This window comes from Zonotrichia albicollis, chromosome 9 (assembly GCF_047830755.1).
Source record: "Zonotrichia albicollis isolate bZonAlb1 chromosome 9, bZonAlb1.hap1, whole genome shotgun sequence".
Taxonomy (NCBI): domain Eukaryota; kingdom Metazoa; phylum Chordata; class Aves; order Passeriformes; family Passerellidae; genus Zonotrichia; species Zonotrichia albicollis.
Genome location: NC_133827.1, coordinates 20283643 through 20302649, shown reverse-complemented (window position 1 = coordinate 20302649; position 19007 = coordinate 20283643). Strand labels below are relative to the sequence as shown.

Below are 19007 nucleotides of genomic sequence, written 5' to 3'. Positions count from 1 at the left end.
GCTGGGCTGGCTCCAGTGGGGCTGCCTGAGAGGTCTGAGAACTCTGCTTGTTTTCCTTCCAAAGCCCTGCTTTCCCTCCCCCAAAGCATTAAAGAGAATGCAAGTACATTATATTAACAAGATAGGCTTCTTAAGAAGGTAGTATCGAGAGTAATCCAGCATATAAATGGTGGTTTTGGCATAAAAGTAAATTAAATTCATCCTTTAAAGTTCAATAACAAAGCAGTATGATTTATCAATTTAATTGAGCCAAAATTATTCTTTTTACATGGCCAAAGAGAAAAGTAATTCATTAAAAATGTTCCTGATCTGTTCAATTCAGCTGAAGTAGAACTTACTGGACTTTAGATGAGACTTTGAGACGTCGCACGCCTGCAGTAGGAAACTGTCTGGAGTTGATGTATGAGACCTTTTGGAGGGCCTGATTTATATTCTCAATGTCATCTCCTTCCATGACAAGGGCTGACTGGGAAGGGTTGAAGTGATACTAGGAGAAATATATATAATTAGTATTTAAGGGACCAGGTACAGAGTACAAAATAATATATATTTTTAAGGAATGTTGCACAAATGTAAGTAAAAATTTTAATGATTTAAGAAAAAAAAGAATCTCTGTAGCTATCATTGGCTGAATCCACATGTTGTTCTCTCTAACATGTACTTGTATCAGTCACCTAAAAAATGAATCCATATTTGCTGCTCTTTTCCCAGCCTTATCAACCTTGCTGATCCAATTTCTGCAGCAAATTCCAATACTATTTATTTTTGAACTCTGTAGAGGTTCAAAACCTTAACTTACCACCATAATTATTATTTCTATGTAATCTTTTTAGGTTAAACACATTCCCCATATAAAAGCATTGCCTTTTGAGCTAGCTTAGCATGCAGAGGCATATTCTGGCTGCTTTCTGTTGTGGTTTTATCCTGGGCTACCTTTCTGAGATATATTTCAACACGAATGAACAAAACAGTTACAGCATTTGCCTCCTACATCTTCATTAATGTCAGACACACTAAAGGGGACTCTCCATCCTGCCTGATGATCAATAAGGGCGTCTTGATTTAAGATGGAGCTGCTCACTTGGGCCAGCAAACCCTGCAAAATCACTGCCTGCTCTTGTGGCCCCAAGCCTTCTCCACTGCATTGCACTGAACACACATCAGTCTTGATGACTAAAAAACTTTGTCACTGTTGTGACACAACCAATGACTGATTTTTACCTTCACCATAATTAATCCTAATTACCTGTTTTATCTGTTAATTGGTTCAGTAAACCATCTGCATTGCCGAGGAAAGCAGCGTCACCCACTTGACATTGTACCCTACTGTTGTCAGCACAGGACACAAACAGCACTTTTCTCTGCTGGAAAGGCTTTCTTTCCCCAAAGCTAGGCATTGATTATGTGAAGATGCTGTTAAAATACAGACAGAGGCTGCCTACACTTCCTTACAGCCAGAAAGGTTAAAAAGCCAAACACATCAAACAGTCTGTGAGGAACAGGAGGAAGTGCAGGGTCCTTTGTCAAACAGAACATGGAGGACTGGGTTTAAAGCTTGTGCAGGAAGGTCATAACACACTGAAGGGTATTTTTTAACAAAGAGGAGGACTAACATGAATCCCAGCCTGCATATACTTCTTTTTCCTCTCTTTAAGCTAGCAACAGTAGAGAATAAAATTAGCAAAGAGAGACTCTAGCTAGCCAGTTAATAGCTCAGCTGCAAAACAGCTGGAATGCTGCCAAAGGGACCAGAGAAAGGCCCAGTCTGAGCCATTTTTGTCTTTCTCATTAAAAAAGCTAAAAATAGCAACAGTTTAGACAGCGGCTCAGAGAGCTGTTACAGACACTGAAAATTAGGCTGCAGCCCAAAAACAGTCCAACACTATTGTCTCAGAAATGCTGCTACACTGCTCTTTCTTGGGCGGTTAAAGCGTGAATCTCCGTGGTGCAAAGTGCCCAAAACACCCTCCAGTGTCAGTCTGCCAACTCTGAATCTGCCGAGCACCACCTAAACAGCCCCACAGAACCCACTGTCTGTGCAGCTGTCACACATGCCTGTCTGGGATCAGGTGTGTTTGTTTCTGACACCACAACACCTTTCTCTCTCATTTTCTCTTCAGGGTCAGGCAACTGTTCTGCTTTCAGCTGAGCTTCCTTCTGTCAGCCCCCCAAAGAAACCCTTCCACAATCTCTCTCTTTGCTCCTTTCATTTTTGCCTCCTTCTGTTGCTCTCACTGTTGGCTTGCTGAGGCAGTAAAAGCAACATCAGTAACTTTAAAAAAAACCCCACTATGTCTCATCTGTATTTCAGAAAATGAAGATGTTTTAAAGGTTTGCAAAAGCAGGAAAAAGCAGAAAATAATCCCTTGTCTTCCTTTTCCCCTCTGTACTGTCAGTGCAATGAAGAAGCCAGTTACAGATGCTGGAGCAGCAGTGGGTGGTAGGAGAGGGATTTTCCCATGCCCATGAAACAGGGGTGACTCGAATATCTTCAGGTTTCAGAGGGCAACAACAGGGGAGGAATTACTGTGCTTTTAAGCACCATCGACTAAGTGTACAGTACTGTTGAAGACTGCAATGCAAGATGATTTCCATTCCCATCTGTATGGCAGATTACCTTTGTCAAGTGGGCAGTTTGCCTTATCTCTCTCTTTGAGTGACCACAATCACACCTCCCTGGGGAGGGGACATTGCTGATAACAGCTATTGAATGTCCCTGCATGGCTGATAAGAACTGCAGCATCCCACTGGGAGATGTGAGCCCAGAGGGAGGAGCCAAGCATTGCTGCCCAGATATAATCCAGAGGTTTTGAGACACCAGCACGGCTTCTGCATGGGATTCCCCAGAGGAGCAGCAGCTGCCTCTCCTTCCACTGGATCTTCAGAGGAAGAATCCATCCTTCTCTACAGGATCCCTGCTCCAGCAGAACCACCCCTGACACTGCAGGAGGGCTGAGCCACAATTCCAATGGGGCTGCCACCAACACCCTGACCCACAGGGTGTCAGGTTGGGTTCTGACTCTGTCAGTGTTGTTCTAGTGTACTGCATTGTTTATTTTATCCTTTTATTCTTTTTCCTTTTCCCTATTAAAGAACTGTTATTTCCTGCTCCCATATTTTTTTGCCTGAGAGCCCCTTAATTTAAAATTTACAGCAATTGGGAGGGTGGGGAGGGTTCACATTCTCCATTTCAGGGGAGGCTCCTGCCTTCCTTAGCAGACTGTCTTTCCAAACCAAGACAAGTACTTTAATTAACGGAAAATCCCAGCAAAGAACTTACTATTAGGCATACACAGGTGGGTTCCTGAAATCCCTACCTGCTCCTTGTATTCACTACACTTTAAAACCAGCTTTAACCGACCCCCTGAGTCCTATTGCTATGAGAAGCAGCAGTGTGGAATTCTTAATGATGTCCTTGGCAGGATGATAAAATAATTCTTTGGGGTCTTTCCTCATATGTAAAAGTTAGAGCTAGCAAAATTCCTCCTTACTTTTGCACTTTCAATTTTCATTTTTACATTCATTTTCACAAAATGTGTCAGTTATACTACACCACTGCAACCTATCATCACCCAGACAGGCATTTATTTATTTGGGTATATTTCAGGTCAGTCTGTACAACAGAAAGGTTTGGCTAATAAAATGCTGTCCATGGCACTCCCACTGCATGTTCCAGATGAAGTGTTAGAGCAGCATCCTCCTCCCCTCTGAAAACCCCACAACAAAACACCCCTGTTCAGTTCCTCAGGATGCATTGTCTGCACCCAAAGGAACTTTCTGGGCTGGAAGGGAAGCTCAGCTCCTTTGGAAGTGGTATTTGTGTGCTAGGAAACAGCTCATAAATTCATTTACACTGAGCACAAGAACACTGCCACCAAATAATGGTGTCAGAAAAGGAAAACTGACAATGCAGCTTATGTGAGCATTGGAATAGCCAACATCCTACATGTGTATCCAAAGAACAGAATTTCAGAATTATCTGAATGAATGCAAACACATCTAGCCACTAGGTCAACTGAAACAGGATTTCCCTGTCTGTTGTATTCCAATCTTAGAAAAAGCTCTGCATTACCAGTAGTCATATGCATAATGAAGATGGATAATGACTTATATTCAAATCTAAAAATTTAACTTCTTGACTTTAGAGTTTTTTGTGTTCATTTTTCATGTACAGTAAAGTTTTTCTCTTTGAACACACAGATTTTTAGAATGGGACTTATTAGGACTTATGTATTCCACTGCTTTAAAACTACTTGAGATCAAAATTCAGTAACTCTTTAGAATCATATCTGTTTCTGTAGAAGTAACAAAATAAGCATGAAAACACAACCTGGCAATTCATACAGGCTCTGAAGTATCAGCAGTGCCTTACTTTCTGATCATCTAGCTCTGCAAAAATGGAAACATTTTTCTTTGCAGTGTCACAGCTCTTTTACTGTTCTGTTTTTCCTTTGCATGATTTTATAGGAAATTACATTGCTTCTGGGAGTACATTTGCACTGTGTGTACTCTACCTTGGGCTCTCCATTTCATAAATCAGATCTAAATTTTTATCAAAGATGATGTCAGTTCATCCCTCACCTTTATTCCTTGGCCAAGACTCTCAAGAGAATTAATATCGAGCCCTTCCTTGCAGGCCTGCAAGCAGGAAATCACTTTCTGACTCTCAATTTTCCCTGGCCGTATTGTCAGGCTGGCCAGGCTGCCATGGAAATACTGAGCAAACCTGGGCTTGGTGACTTCACCTCCTGCAAAAAAAGAGGATGCAAAATGGTTATTGGGACCAACACACAAATTGCATATGTAATAAATCACTTTATGGTTTAACACATTTAAAGAATCTCTATCCATCTCAGCCAAGGGTATTTGAGATCCCATTTGTTGTGGTACAGTGGAATGTCTTTGTGGGTTGTTGGGTGGTGTCTGGTAGCAGGCTGTCTTTAAGATTCTTGATTTTCCAGGATTGTATTCAGGTGTTTATAGAGCTGAGACAGTGTCAGAGCTCAGTGCATCCCTCTGGGTGTCCAGAGTTTCCAAAGACCCTGCCGGGGGGCTCGGACACCCTGGCACACAGCCCAGAGCACCTGGGGATTTGATTTTGACCCCTGGAGCAAGTTGCCAGCTTTGTATGAGGACCTGAAAGTCAAACAGGTTTGAATGGTGTAATAACAAAATGGTCACAGGGTGAAAATGTAGATTTTAGGATTTTTGGTATGGGGGTTATAAGACAAGATGGAGGAATCAGGGCATGTCTAGTCCTTCTTCTTTCTTCTTGTTCTCCACTTTCTGCAGTGATGTTGGCACTTTGGGGTTGGTTTAGAGTAGAAGTGCACTGTCTAGCATAGGTGATAGGTATTGGGAATCAAGTGTAAATGTGTTATATGTAGTTTGCAGTATAAAAGGACAACACAGAGTGCCTGTGGCTGCTCTGCTGAGCAGATCTCGGCTGGGCAGAAAGAAAATTTTATAGATAAGAATTAATAAACAACATCAAGACCGAAAATTGAAGAGTCCAGATTCGTTCTTGTTGTGCAGGCTGAAGCAGAGACATCCTGCACACCTCAGGGCAGCAATTATCAACAGCAACTTGAGAAGACAGCAAACCCAGAGATGAAACAGGGCTTCCCAAATGTATACAAGGAAGCAGATGATTTTTAAAAATTACCTTACTCAAGTACTCAAACACTAACTTAATAAATGGTAAAGTCCAATATTTATTTATAAAAAAGCAGTATTTGCAAGTGTTCTATGACAAGATCAGCTACCTCTGCCTTTGTCCTCCCAAGAACACGGCACCAGATGAGCTGAGAGTGGTGGCTCTGTGTGTACAAACTGCCCCACTCCCTGGGCTGTGTTTGAGGACACGCTGGCAATTCCTGCAGTGGGCAGGGAGCTGTGCACAGCCCCTCTCTGAGAGGCTGGGAGTGCTGTCCCTGAGCCCAGGTGCATAATTTGGTGCCACGTCTGGTCCTGTCTCTCTGTGCTGCACCTGCAGACACGCTCGGTTTGGCTCCACTCCAGGCAGCTCCGAAGGAAGGCTGATCTTTAGGAGCTGTCAATAAAACGTGATTACAGACTGCCTGCTCCAGTGATCATGGCATCTCAATTACTCTTGGGACAGTTAGTGATTTACTCATCCTCCTTTAGGAGAATTTTTAGAGCTTGTCTTTCCTGCAGTGTTATCTCTCTCAGTGCATGTGAATTACTGCCTGCCTCGAGCCTGGGAGGACCAAGGAAGCCACAGAGCAGGGAGCCAGGCAGACTAATTGGATTAGCAGCTGATAAGCTGTTGATAAGGTGTTGTAATTGGTAGATAACTCATCTCTACAGTGTTTGTAGCTTTAGTATCAAACAACTTGGTTTTGGCAGGCAAGATAGCTCAAACTTGAACTTTAACTTGTGTGTGGATTGGAGTTGGATAGGGAAGAAGTGGCAGATTTTCTTTAGGCTGCTGTTGTTACCTAAAAGCCTGAAAACCCTCACTTCCAGTCTCTGGAATGCAGGATGAGCATTATGAAGAGGACTTGAGCTATTTTAAATAGTGAAGAAAATACATACTGGTAGGAAAGTACTGGCAGGAAAGGGGTGTCCAAGCAGGCTGTTTCTTCAGAGAAGTAGGAAGTGGTTTTTGTTTGTTTGTTTGGTTTGGGTTTTTTGTAGTTTTGTTTTTTTGTTTTGTTGTTGGTTTTCTTTTTTTTTTTTTTAACATTACAGCACAAACTGCCTCTCTTTTTCTTACCCCAAAGTAAAGTTCCCAAGGGGAAATTATTCTTGTCCACGCTCATTCATTTGTCCATTACACAGGAAATTTCCTCTGGGCAGAATTTTGAGATTTTTTTGGACATCTGAGATTTCCTAGAAACTTTCACATATGCAACAGCTAAAGTTCAACCTTTCTGATACTTACCAAGGCAATTATTTGGTAATTATTTGGTAAATCAATAGTGCATTATGGGGACATTGGCTTTTCAGCCAAAATGCTGTTATTTTTATCTGCTTACATTGTCTTGAAAAGTACATATACAGCAGTAATATAACTGGACAGAAAAAGGTATGCTGAATTAAAAAAAAAAAAAAAAAGCAAGCATCTCCTTAAAAAGGAGACAAAATCATTTAAGAGATTACAGAAGAAGAAGGAATCACATTTTGCTTGAAGCTTCCCATTCTCATATCACTACAGAATTGTGAAGACAGCAAGTTCCAAGGCTAAAATACCAACACTATTCCTGGAAGTTTGAAATTTAGAAACCTATAGTAAGTCTGCTGGTAGGTCTTAATAATTCTGAGGAGATGCAAAATAAGAGGCACGCTCAGATCAGTGAATGTATTTAAATGTGAAATACTCATCAAACACAGCAAAAACCTAGTCCTCAACTGTGTTGTATCTTGTGTTTCACTCAGCACTATGTTTATTGATTGCTATGAATTAATATGCTGTGAATGCTAATTCTTGTAGGATGGTTAAGTGGTTAAGGCTAATTAATGATAGAGCCAAGAGAGGAAAACAGAATCTTCCCTGCTGTCAGGGAATTAAGTTAATGTCTGTAACACAAAAAAGACTGAAACTACACTATAGTTTAGTCATCAACTATTCTTACTACAATTCCTTCCATGAAAAAATTTTGAAGCTACTGTTTTTTTTCTCTTCCTTAAATGTAAATGTTGTGGTTGCCATCCCAGTTGTGAGGGAACACAGGCCACAGGGTTGTTCAGATCCTGCTGATAAGATTGTGCATTGCTTTTCACACCCGACCCAGCATGCACCAACACTTCTGAAGTCTGGCAGATACAGGAGGATGGATGGTGGCTTTTGGCATTAATTCAACCCTTGTAAAAGGAAGGTGGTGTCAGCATCCAAAGGAACCATGACATCCATAATTATTCACTACAATACTGTTCACCCCTTAGGCATTGTTGAAGTAGCATGCATCATAGCTTTCACTTGCTAAAATAATAACTGTTTTCTGGACTGAGATTCTTCTGTGCTAGTTCTCATCTCTTTTGCTGCTGGAATTATCTAGGGACATGCAGGAGACCCCACAGGGCCCTCCGTGGGGCATGATCATGCTGCCAGTGAGAGCAAGACTTCACATTATCAGTTCTTGGCACAGACATAAATAGGCACAGACGCAGGTACAGCTGCTCCCTGAAATTTCAAACAGACCAGATCAAATGGAGAAGACCAACCTACTTAATTTTAGCTGAATATGCTGCAGATGTCTGTCTGTCTGTCTGTCTGTCTTGGGGGCAGTTCAGTGGGGACTCCTTATACACATGGAGGAAAACAAATGTTTTATTGACACAGTTGAAGACTGCCAGCTGAACAACAATTTAGGGGGGTTAAGAACTGTTACCTGGCAATCACCTCTCGTTGCAGCCACAGAGAGGTCCTGCTAGATATAACATTATATCTGTTAGGTATAGCATAGGGGAGTCTAGGGGGAACTGAAGAATCCCAGGGTTTGGACTTCATGGGGTTGAAATGCATTCATTAAAGAAGCAGAGCCTGTTTCCATGACACGTTTCTTTTTCATTTTGCATTGAGTTGATATAAAGTGTGACAGAATTTGATTAGCATTGAATTTTGCAGTTGTAGGTTTGATTACACAGATGTAAAGTGCTGTTTGCCTTCCTTACCAATCTCCAAAGAACAATCAGCACGTCAAAACAAGTGACTTTATTGAGCTCACAGATTTTGCAGGCTTTTTGTCCTATCCTAATAATGAGCAAGTAATTATCAAGGCAGTCAAATCACAATGAGCTTTTCATGGGAAATGGTGAAGTCAAGAGAATTTCCAACTGAGATGCAATTTTTTAAAGATATTCTAGACTCTGGTTATACTAAGCCAGATAATTAAAGAACAATTGAGTATTTAGGGTACCATCATAAGGATTGAATGAATCTGGGAGCAGGCACAAGGCATTCTGGCTCTGAAGTTCTCAGGTCCAAGCCTCCAAATTTATCCCATCTTTTTACTACAGCAGTTCAGGGAGCTGGGTTTAATTCTCTGACAAGTAGATTGGCTGTAAAACAGGATGAAACTTAACACAGGTTTCAGGAGTAGCCCCAGTAAGTGACATGACATTTCTCAGCACAGAAAAGTTTTAGTGGGGTTTTTTATATCACTCAGATAAAAATTAATCATAAATTGGTCATCAGACATGGCCCATGTTAAGTCTGCCTTGCTCTAGGTAGATATCATAACTCAGCAACCTCACTCAAACAGCTTTAGGCTTTAAAGCTTTATCTGAAGTAGGCCTAGTTCAGAGAACACTAAAGGTTCCCTGCTCTTACATGTCCAAATGCCAACTGATGTCTTTGCAATACATCCTTAAACCCAAAGTGGGTATAACTTACACTATTGACAATGATTTTTCTTAGGATAATAAAGACACTATACAATTTTTCACAATTCGGGCAATAGATAAACGTTGCTCAAAGAAACCTATATCCCTATTCTCCAAAAATTATTTTTGTGCTGGTAAGTAGTTCTCCCTGCAGAAATTCAGTTATAAATGGGGCATGTATCTGGGGTGACAGATTTGAATGCAAATTCAGCTCTCCAAGAAAACACCCTCCTAAACTAAACCTTCCACGTGTGTTTGCATTTCTATTACAGCTGAAACTCAGCAAAGGTCTCGGAAGTGCAGTGAAATCTGCCCCATCTTCCTCTGGATGAGAAGGATGTCACACACATCTTTTAAGGAAAATCCTTTCCTTGGGATTTTTCATCCTGAGAAGCTGGGAGGCCTCGGGAACAAAATGTAAACAATGGTTATCTGCTGCTGTGGAATGCAACAGGTGCATCTGTGATTGGTCTCATGTGGTTGTTTCTAATTAATGGCCAATCACAGTCAGGTGGCTTGGACACAGAGCCCGAGCCACAAGCTTTTTTTATCATTCTATTCTTAGCCACCCTTCTGAGGAAATCCTTTCTTCTATTCTTTTAGTATAGTTTAAATGTAATATATATAATAAAATAATAATCAAGCCTTCTGAAACATGGAGTCAGATCCTCGTCTCTTCCCCAATCCAAAAACCCCTGTGAACACGGTCACAAAGGACAGTGCAGCAGGAGCACTGCTGTGCCCATGGAAGCACCGGGACACAGATGCTCAGCATCTCACTGTGCTGAGCTCTGTCCTGGCGCTCTTGCATTCAGGTGTGCTGGTACCTCTCCTCTGAGGTGTCAGGCTTGTGCAAGCAATGGCAGCATCCTTGGCCTGATCCAGCAGCGTTGGATGCACAGCAGGGGGAATATTTATCTGTTAAATACCTTAATTTCTGGAAGAAGTCCTAGGTTGAGTGATACAGGGTATCACTGGCCAGGTTGTCTGTACAAATCAGGAACGGGACGGAACTGTGGAACGTGCCTTGAGCTGTTTTATTTTCCACCATCAGTCTCATTACATGGTTATGACAATGGGAAGATGCCAGCAGCTCCCATCCCAGGCAGCAGACCAAGAACTTAATGTTACAACTCACTTTATAAGTTTTTTTACCAATCACACAAAGCAGAAGCTCATTGACAGTAGTTCTATCCAACCACTATAAGCACAGGTACCTTTGGTTAAACAATGCTTGCTTATTTCAAATACAATACCTGCTTGTAAGCCTTAAAACACAATGCACAGAGCTCCATTATTAAGCTTCAACCTTCCTAATATCTCACTAGATAAACTTTCTGTAGCTTAGAGAGTTATTCTAGACAAGTGTTAATACACAGACCATTGTTCTATTTGTCCTTGCTTCTCTACAGTTTACATAATTTTTCTGCTGACCTATCTCATGGCTGCTGCTTAGCTCTAATCACAGTTCTGCTGTCTCTGAGGCCTGCCTTTTGCAGCTTTCACCAAACCCTCTGATTTTATGGGTTCCCATACAGGGTGCTGCTACACTGCCCACACTGGCTCTCTTTCTTCTGACCCCTCTCCAAATTTCAACTCTTCTGGTGCTTCTTGCCTTGAATCATTAGTCAGTTCTGACTGCCCTGGATGATTTCTGTGTCAGCTGAGGGCTGACATGTGAGGATAATAAGGTTATTCTACAGAAAGGCTTTATAGAAAAGCTGATCTTTCCAGCATAGGTTAAGGAAAGAGGAAAATAACAGGAGAATACAAAAGAAAAACATAATAGAAAACAGCAATCCCTTAGAAAACAGGACCTACAATAGCCTTCTGCTGTATCTATGATAATAAAGTAGCTGTTGATAGGCTTCTCCTACATACCCTCTCTATGCAGTGTCCAGCAGGATTACACTGTGAGGTTCCAGCACTGCTGAAGGGCTGGCACTGATAGAAACAGTGAATTACAGCCATGGTAAGCTACAGCATAACCTTGTGACAAGTAATTCACTTGTTCCCTACTTTCCTGACAGAGCTTTAAGAGCCATTCACAAAGTCCTTGCCTCCTAAAATGCCTTGTATGGACTCAGGACCTTATCTTTTCAGAGAAACCATGAGGAAGTCTGTCTTCTGCCCCAGTACAAAAATTATCAGACTACTAAATCACATAAACTTGCTTCCTTCCTCTGTCTGCTTTGCCCCTAAATATATAGCAATAAAGGGATCAGAGTGGGAACCTATAAATCTTGGTTTAATGGAAGAAGTTTGTCACTCTGTAAAAGGGTCCATTTGCTATGTCCTCAGATAAACTGAATCAGAAATAATGAACTCAGAGGAGAACTTCATGGGGTGAGCTCTTGTAAAGTGTGCTCCAGGACAGGCTAACAATTTGCCTTGCTCAGGAGAATTAAATAGGATGTTAAAACCTAAAAGGGAGAATAAGAACAGAAGATCATGAATTCTGATTCTATTCTTGCTGTGATGCAGATTTTTTTAAGCGACCCATGGAAAAATCATCTACTGCCCTTTATCCCGACAGAGTATGGGTGACTCTCCTGCCTTGCTGCACCTTTTTATTATTTGAAAAGATCTTGAGACTCTTAAGGTAAATGGGCAACTCTTGAAGTATTTTTATGCTAAAGAATAAAAAGTGTAGTAATGAGAACCTTGGGGAGCTCCCAATGGACCAAGTCTGCTTTGATACCCATTCAGGGAAGAAGCAGTTCAGAGTCAGGGCCACCTCCCTCCTGTTCTCTTTGCTGTCTCTTTTGCTCTGGGAGGCAGATATGCAAGGAAGTCAATTTTGTCCTTTAGATATGCTGAGAGAGTAATTCTGCCTGAAAATTTCTTTCACCACTAGAGAAAGAGCAGCATTTTGGCCTTAAATAACCTGACCTCCATCAAAATCACACCCTTGACAATCATCACCAGACCAGTGATGTGAACAAAATTTTAAAGATGTGAAGGTTAAGTTATAGAATTAACCATATGTACCTGCAGAGAAAGCTGTCAAACTTCATGAGGGTACAGAAAGGGCTAATTCCAGGTGTTTGTTTCTCACCAGGAGCCCAGTTTGCTCAGCTTTGTGGTGCCTTACCTTTTCCCAGGTCTCACAGCACTGAAATCCCAGCTAAGGAATGAGTTGGGATTTGCCATGCATGAAAGCTGGGACTTTACTGTGGTTACCAGACCAACATCAACACTTTAGCCTAAAGATAATGCTTAAACTCCTATCCTCAAACAAACCATCCCCACTCAAGTACAGCAGTACTGAAGATCAACTGCACAAAAAAGAATTCACTCTAGGCTAACCATTGTGAAGGACCCTAAATCAATGAGTAAATCTGCTTAGATCTTCTGTTTAGTAAGATCCTTGAAGAAAGAACCAAGGGTTTTAGATTAAAAAAGGAAAATTATACCATAGTTACACACAGTATACCTAATTTTTAGTAGATAAAGTTCATATTGACTATGCCAGAACAAATCATGCAGCTTTCCTCATGTGCAGAGTGTCATTAGAACTGGGAACCATTCCCCCGGCTTGGTTTTAAGTAATTGGGCCATTTCCTGGACTGCAGTAAACTTGACCCAGTGCCTGACAGATCCTGGGAAGGGTCTTTTCCATCACTTTTAAAGGCCAGCTTTCTGCTTTTTCAACCATCTTCACTCCCTGCTTGTCTCCAAGAATATGCCCTTTAGGAAAAGGCCAATTTTCCCTGCTTTTTGGAGAGCTCTAGCACTTGACTCACATTATTTAAAGAAATTTTGCATAAAATCAGGAACAAACCAATCAGGCAATATTTTTACATTGCCAGGGAAAGGGTAAAGATGTAGGAGAGATTTGCTTATGCCACAGACAAGCCAAGTGAGCACACCACAGGCTAAAGTTTGAATTTGTCACATAAGCCTGAGGAATTGTGCATTCGGTTTGTTTTCATGTTATGGTCAGGAGAACAGCACTGATCTTAAACTGCTCTTATATTTCACTTGAGAAGCTGAAGGTAGAAATAAAAAACAACCTAACTTTTCATAATGGATGCTATAAACAAGCCTATAAAAGTCAGGAAACAGTTACTCAGGCGTTGGAATATTAGTAATAGGCAATAATAGAATTTTACATGTCCAAGATTCCTTCAGGCTATAACCCTGAGAAAGAAAAGGAGGAGATGCAGGCATGGTGCTTGCTGCAGAGCCCCAGGATGAGGAGCAGTGTCAGAGATGGAAAGATCAAAGAGTCAGTCACATCCCAGAGGACACTCAGGCTCCTAAAGAAGCAGCAGAGAACAATTCCCAGTTTCCAGACCAGAACTGAACATTTCCATCTACAAGAGGGTAAATCCCTCATAGCAGTAGCAGATTTTCCTATTAGTGCTAACAGAGCAAATTGCAATTTTTGTTCTTGATTTTTCAGTGTCCTTAAATGCACTCCTCCTGCTCCCTGCCAGTCTTTCAGCTGCCCCACAGCCACAATGTCTTTTGGCTGTCAGCAAATCAGAGTCAGTGTGGGGAAAAAAAGGAATATTATTTCTTCTGATGCATTTACTTGTCTGAGTTTTCAAATAATTTGACTTTGACAAATGGATGCTGTGTACTCAGAACTGTAAAGTGGTTTAGTAAAGACAGGAAAGAAGATCTTGCCCTCTCTGAAGGAAGAGGTTGGAGCAGTGTTCCTTTCTGCCAGTGCTTTAATGAAAAGAAAGGAAGTAGTCTTAGCAAACCAGAGCTGGAAATTCTTCATATCCTCTTAACACGGAGACTCCTGAATGGCTTATGACACCGAAATCACCATATATTTTACTGAAATAAACCACAGAATGCTGTAAAGCAGCTTTATAATGTTGTGAAAATGTGGAGATTTAGACTATTGTTACTGGCTAAAATGTATAAGCCTAAGTAGACTTAATAACAGTTTCACAGAAAGTATTTATAGTTAAAATATTTATTTCATAGAGCCCCTTTTTCTTGAAATATACAAACTTTGAAAATTATTGTTTTGACTAGAATGGATTGTTTTGAGTAGAATTATTTGACTATAATAGATTTGACTATAATAGAATAAATTTTCTATGTTAATTAATTACTGTTTCACAGAGTGAAACACAGTGCTGAATCTTACTAACAAAGTGACTTTCCACACCATTCATGTAAAATAGTTTGAGGTGATCAAAACAAATGTACCAAATGATAAGCTTTGTCCAAAGCAGTATCTTGATATGTTGTTTCACATAACCAATAGAAATTTATCTTCTTGCCTCACCCATGATAGTTTATCAGAATCTTCAGCACACTGCATTACTAAATCTTAGCATTTTCATTAGGTGAAAAATTTGTTTCCACTTTTGAGGAACTCAAATTCTGTCACCATGAAAAGAGCAATAACATAATATTGCAGTAAATACTAATAGCAGCTATACATATGATTTCAATAGTTTAAATTAGGTGTTCCACCAAAAAGGAAGAAGAATCTTATCCTGAATGGTTATTAATTAAGCCATCAAATTATCCCAGGAAAAAATAAAAATGTTTGAAAACAATACCCACTTTTTATTTTTTAACAGCTTAAATATGAAATATGGTCCCTGGCCTGAAAGTATTGGGAGCCTATGTGACCAGTTTTGCCTTAATTCCATCTCTTCCCAATTTGAGGATTATTCACAGCCTCTATGGCATTTGCTCATGTCTGGAAAGAACGAAATTTACAAATTACATGTGCATTTTCTAACTCTGGAACTTTGATCTAAAAATACTGCACCAATATCGCATAACAAAAAAAATCAACACATGCCAACACCAGCTAGACAAGGAACAGTCTATACTTTTCCAAGTACATGGGATTAGTGCAATGCCAACCAGCTTATCACACCTACAATAATTATCAATATTGTCAACTTACGAAATTTTGTTTTTAAGATTAGTGCAGCTTCATTCTGCATGTTGTCATCAAAGTAAAGATTCGATCTTTACCCCACTCATAATCTAACAGCTGAATTTGCTTTGAGTACTATTAACACTGAACAGCCCTGCCACACATAAGATGTCCAAATTTTGCAAATAAGCAGAGATCAAAATGCTAAACAAGGTGATAATGGAGAAAGTGAGACTACGTGAAAGAGTGGGGAAGAGACAGAATCTATGTTAAAGCATTTTTCCTAATTATAGTTTCCTTCAATTCATACTTTAAGTGGAAAAAAGACAGTGTAAATAGAAAATCAGCATGGAAGGGTAATGGAGACAATTTTACAAAAACAGAGCAGAGAAAAAGGAGCACTTCAGGTATAAGGCAGAGAACAGAGAAAGAAAGTGGTGCAAGGATCAGGTAAAGAGAATGAGAAGAACTGGATTATAAAGGATAGAAAGCAGAGAAAGGTAATATTTAAGCAAACGCCCATATGGCTCAGGGGTTTGGACTTTTTGATTTATTTTACTCTCACTTTTACCTCTAGTGTACAACTGGGTGAATCAAGTAAATTCCTGGAATTGCTGGTGAGATACATCCAATGTGAAGGGCCCAGGACTGGGCCATGAGCTGTAAAAGAAATCTGAGGCAGGGACTGAAAAGAGATAGCTGGAGTTCTTTAGTACCTAAATAGTTCGCTTAAGGTGGGTGAACAAGGGAAACAATTAAAAGAAGTGAGGACAAAAGATAAAGAAGACAATCTTTCACACTGAATAGACAAACTGTATCCAATACTTCTTCAGGTGATGAAAATGCAAAGCCTGTTAATGTCCTGTCCATTTTATCCTTGGACTTGATTCATTAACAACTCTGGATTTACACCTGATTTTATACCATCCAACTTCTAGCAGTCTATTTCCTATACAACCAGTGAGACAGGCAAGATTCTTTCTTGGCCTGAACTCCTGGTAGTGTTGTGTGTTGTCTGGTGTGATTTTACCTTGCCAGCAGGCCCCCACTGTGAGCTGCATGGCGATGTGGGAGGGGTGGATGGGCCAGTCGTTGGTCACCAGGTACGGCTCGTACGTCGCCCCATCCATGTACAGCGTCACCACGGGGAACTCCACGTTGACCACGTAGTAGTGCCACTCCTTGTCACAGATCTGGGAGACACACCACAGCATTAGTCAGCTCTTACAGGGGCTGATTGTTATATCCCATGTGGTTTTCAATGTGTTTCCAAATTTCAGTTATGGGAAATAATGTTGCTGTAATTTCTATGTCTCTAACATTAATGATGTTGATAAATACTCTTGGCAAAATACATATTCACAAAATATATGTGATAAATAGAGGCTTCTTAAAACACACTCTGAAACAAGACATGGATAGAAAATAGAAAAATCAGGCAATTTGGTATTTCATCTGTATTTTCACATTTCCTAATACATAATTATCTTGGATTACAAATGCAGGATGTGGCTGGGGTTGTGTATTCTATTGCCATTGGTTAGAGGTGGGGCAGTCCTCTGCTGTCCATGGGCAGTTTTTTCTTTATCTCTCCCCCAGCCAACCCTCCCTCCAGGAGATCTCTGCTGTCCATGGCCACTGAGTGTCCCTGCAGGGCTGATCCAATCCCAGCATCCCATGGGGAGATGCTCCGCCCAGGGGAGGAGCCAAGCTTTCCTACCTGGATCCAATCTGAGCCTGGCACAGCACAGCAGCCTTTGCCCCCTGCATTGCCAGAGGAGCAGCTTTCTGCTGCCCTGCATGGCCAGAGGGAGCCCAGGCCCATCTGCAGCAGCCCTGGAGCTGCAGAGGAAAACTCCCCCCTTGTGCAGGATCCCTGCTGCAGCAGAGCCACAGCTGGCACTGCAGGAGGGCTGAGCCCCCATGGGATGGGGCTGGGACACCCCCTGGCACACAGGGGACAGGGACTGCTGTGACTCTGGCAGTGTTGTTTTGTACTACTGCTTTTTTTTTTTTCCCCTAATAAAGAACTGTTATTCCTACTCCCATATCTTTGCCTGAGAGCCCCTTAATTTCAAAATTATAATTATTCAGAGGGAGTTACATTTTCCATTTCAGGGGAGGCTCCTGCCTTCCTTAGCAGACATCTGTCTTTTCAAACCAAGACAATAATATTAATTTGTTAATGCTTGTATCTAGTGTTGAAAACAGAACACTTCATGTAAGATACACAGAGGATGTACTGGCATAGTTACTGAGCATTCCTATTAGGTTCAGATTAAGAAAATATACAGCCCTTAGTCACTGGACTGATGATTGCCATTATTAACTTATCCCATCAGTACTTAGAAAGTCCTGTGCAACCTGCCAGGACCTTGACAGTACTAAAAGGACCTGGGCCGTGCCCTGTGCAACACAGAGGGACCAGCAATCTACAGGTTTGGGCAGGGAACTCACCTCTTGTCCACCCTTCATCTTTTGGCCTTGAGCTTTTCCCCAGATGGTGGGAAAATGAGGATCTTTATGATTTCCCTGAGAGCCACCAGCTTTGAAAAGCAACAGCCACAGTTACAACATACTTACAGGAGGATTTGATTAGTGTCAAATCACATATGAATTTCTGAGCTGGACAACCAGGGATTACTGCAGGATGGCCAAATCCAGCTTTAGTTTACAAATGTACAGCTGGATGAACCCATGCCTCTAGAGACAGAAGTCTGGTGTGCAAATATAAATGTCTGCCCAATTATTTTTTTTCTGTTGTTGTATCTTTCAATTTAAAAGTTCAAAGGAATAAATCACAGCAAGCTGGTAGGATGAGTGGGCTGTTTTAAAAACAAAAGAATAGTTACAACAGCGGTGCTTTCAGTTCTGAGGAGATCCTTGTTTTGGTGCATTAAGAAATGGAAGTGCTTGAATGCAGATATGCTTGCTGTTTCACAGAAGCAAGCAGAAAGTGATGTTTAACCATAACATTTGTCCTTGGCCAGGTGAAGTGCTATCTGGGCAATATCTCCCCTTTGAAAGCAAAAGCTAATGTTTTGTTCCAGAAGACATTTCAACAAGAACTTAATTACTTCAATTTCAAACGGATACATTTATTACTGCAGACATTGTAGCTCCACAGCAAGAGATAAATGCAGCAAGGGGCTGCTGGGGGGAGCCTTCCTTTTGTAAGCAGCAGACAGCACAAATGTTTTCTGAAGGTTAAATGAACTGAAACCAAAATTGAAAGTAAATAAATTGGAAGACTGAAAACGTTATCGAACAAACTCCAACCACCAACAGTATTGTGCAGCCCTGCCTTCCAAGGAAAAAGAGCTTGCCAAGCCCCTGATCTCTTCAGCATTTGATGCATCCATCGCAGCCTCATGCAGCTGACATTTCACAGAAAACAAAACCTCATTTTCAGGGACCTTGCATGGCCAAACCTGCAGGATGAATGCTTGGTACTTTGTGGAGAACTGTTCCACACTGTTCCTGTTTTGCAACCCTGAACTGCACCCCAATGAGTGAGTAACCCTCATGTTTAACTCAAGCAAGGGCACTTTGACAGACCAAACCAAAACATTTTGGGGCATTGCACCACAAAGAGCACAATAATGTGTAGCCAGTGTAATTAATCCATTAGGCAGTTAGATTTTTCAAAGAAAATGCTTCCTGAAAACACAACATTTCATAAATTCCACAATTCAAGGCTCCTGCAACTGCGCTCAAGTGCTTCCAAGAGAAATACATTTATATAGCAAGTTTGCCAAGTATCTATCTTCATAGCTATGGATGTGCCCATAGGAAA

General features: G+C 41.1%; 1 protein-coding gene across 2 annotated transcripts in view; it reads right to left on the bottom strand.

Moving 5' to 3' along the window:
- CLSTN2 (calsyntenin 2) overlaps positions 1-19007 on the bottom strand; it is a 299276-nt gene that overhangs the window by 8895 nt on the left and 271374 nt on the right. For both annotated transcript variants that reach the window (XM_074546803.1, XM_074546802.1), the window contains exons 9-11: positions 16242-16404; positions 4582-4748; positions 339-487 (exon numbers count right to left, since the gene is read on the bottom strand). In XM_074546803.1, the coding sequence (XP_074402904.1) occupies positions 339-487; positions 4582-4748; positions 16242-16404 (479 nt within the window). The remainder of the gene's footprint in view (positions 1-338; positions 488-4581; positions 4749-16241; positions 16405-19007) is intronic.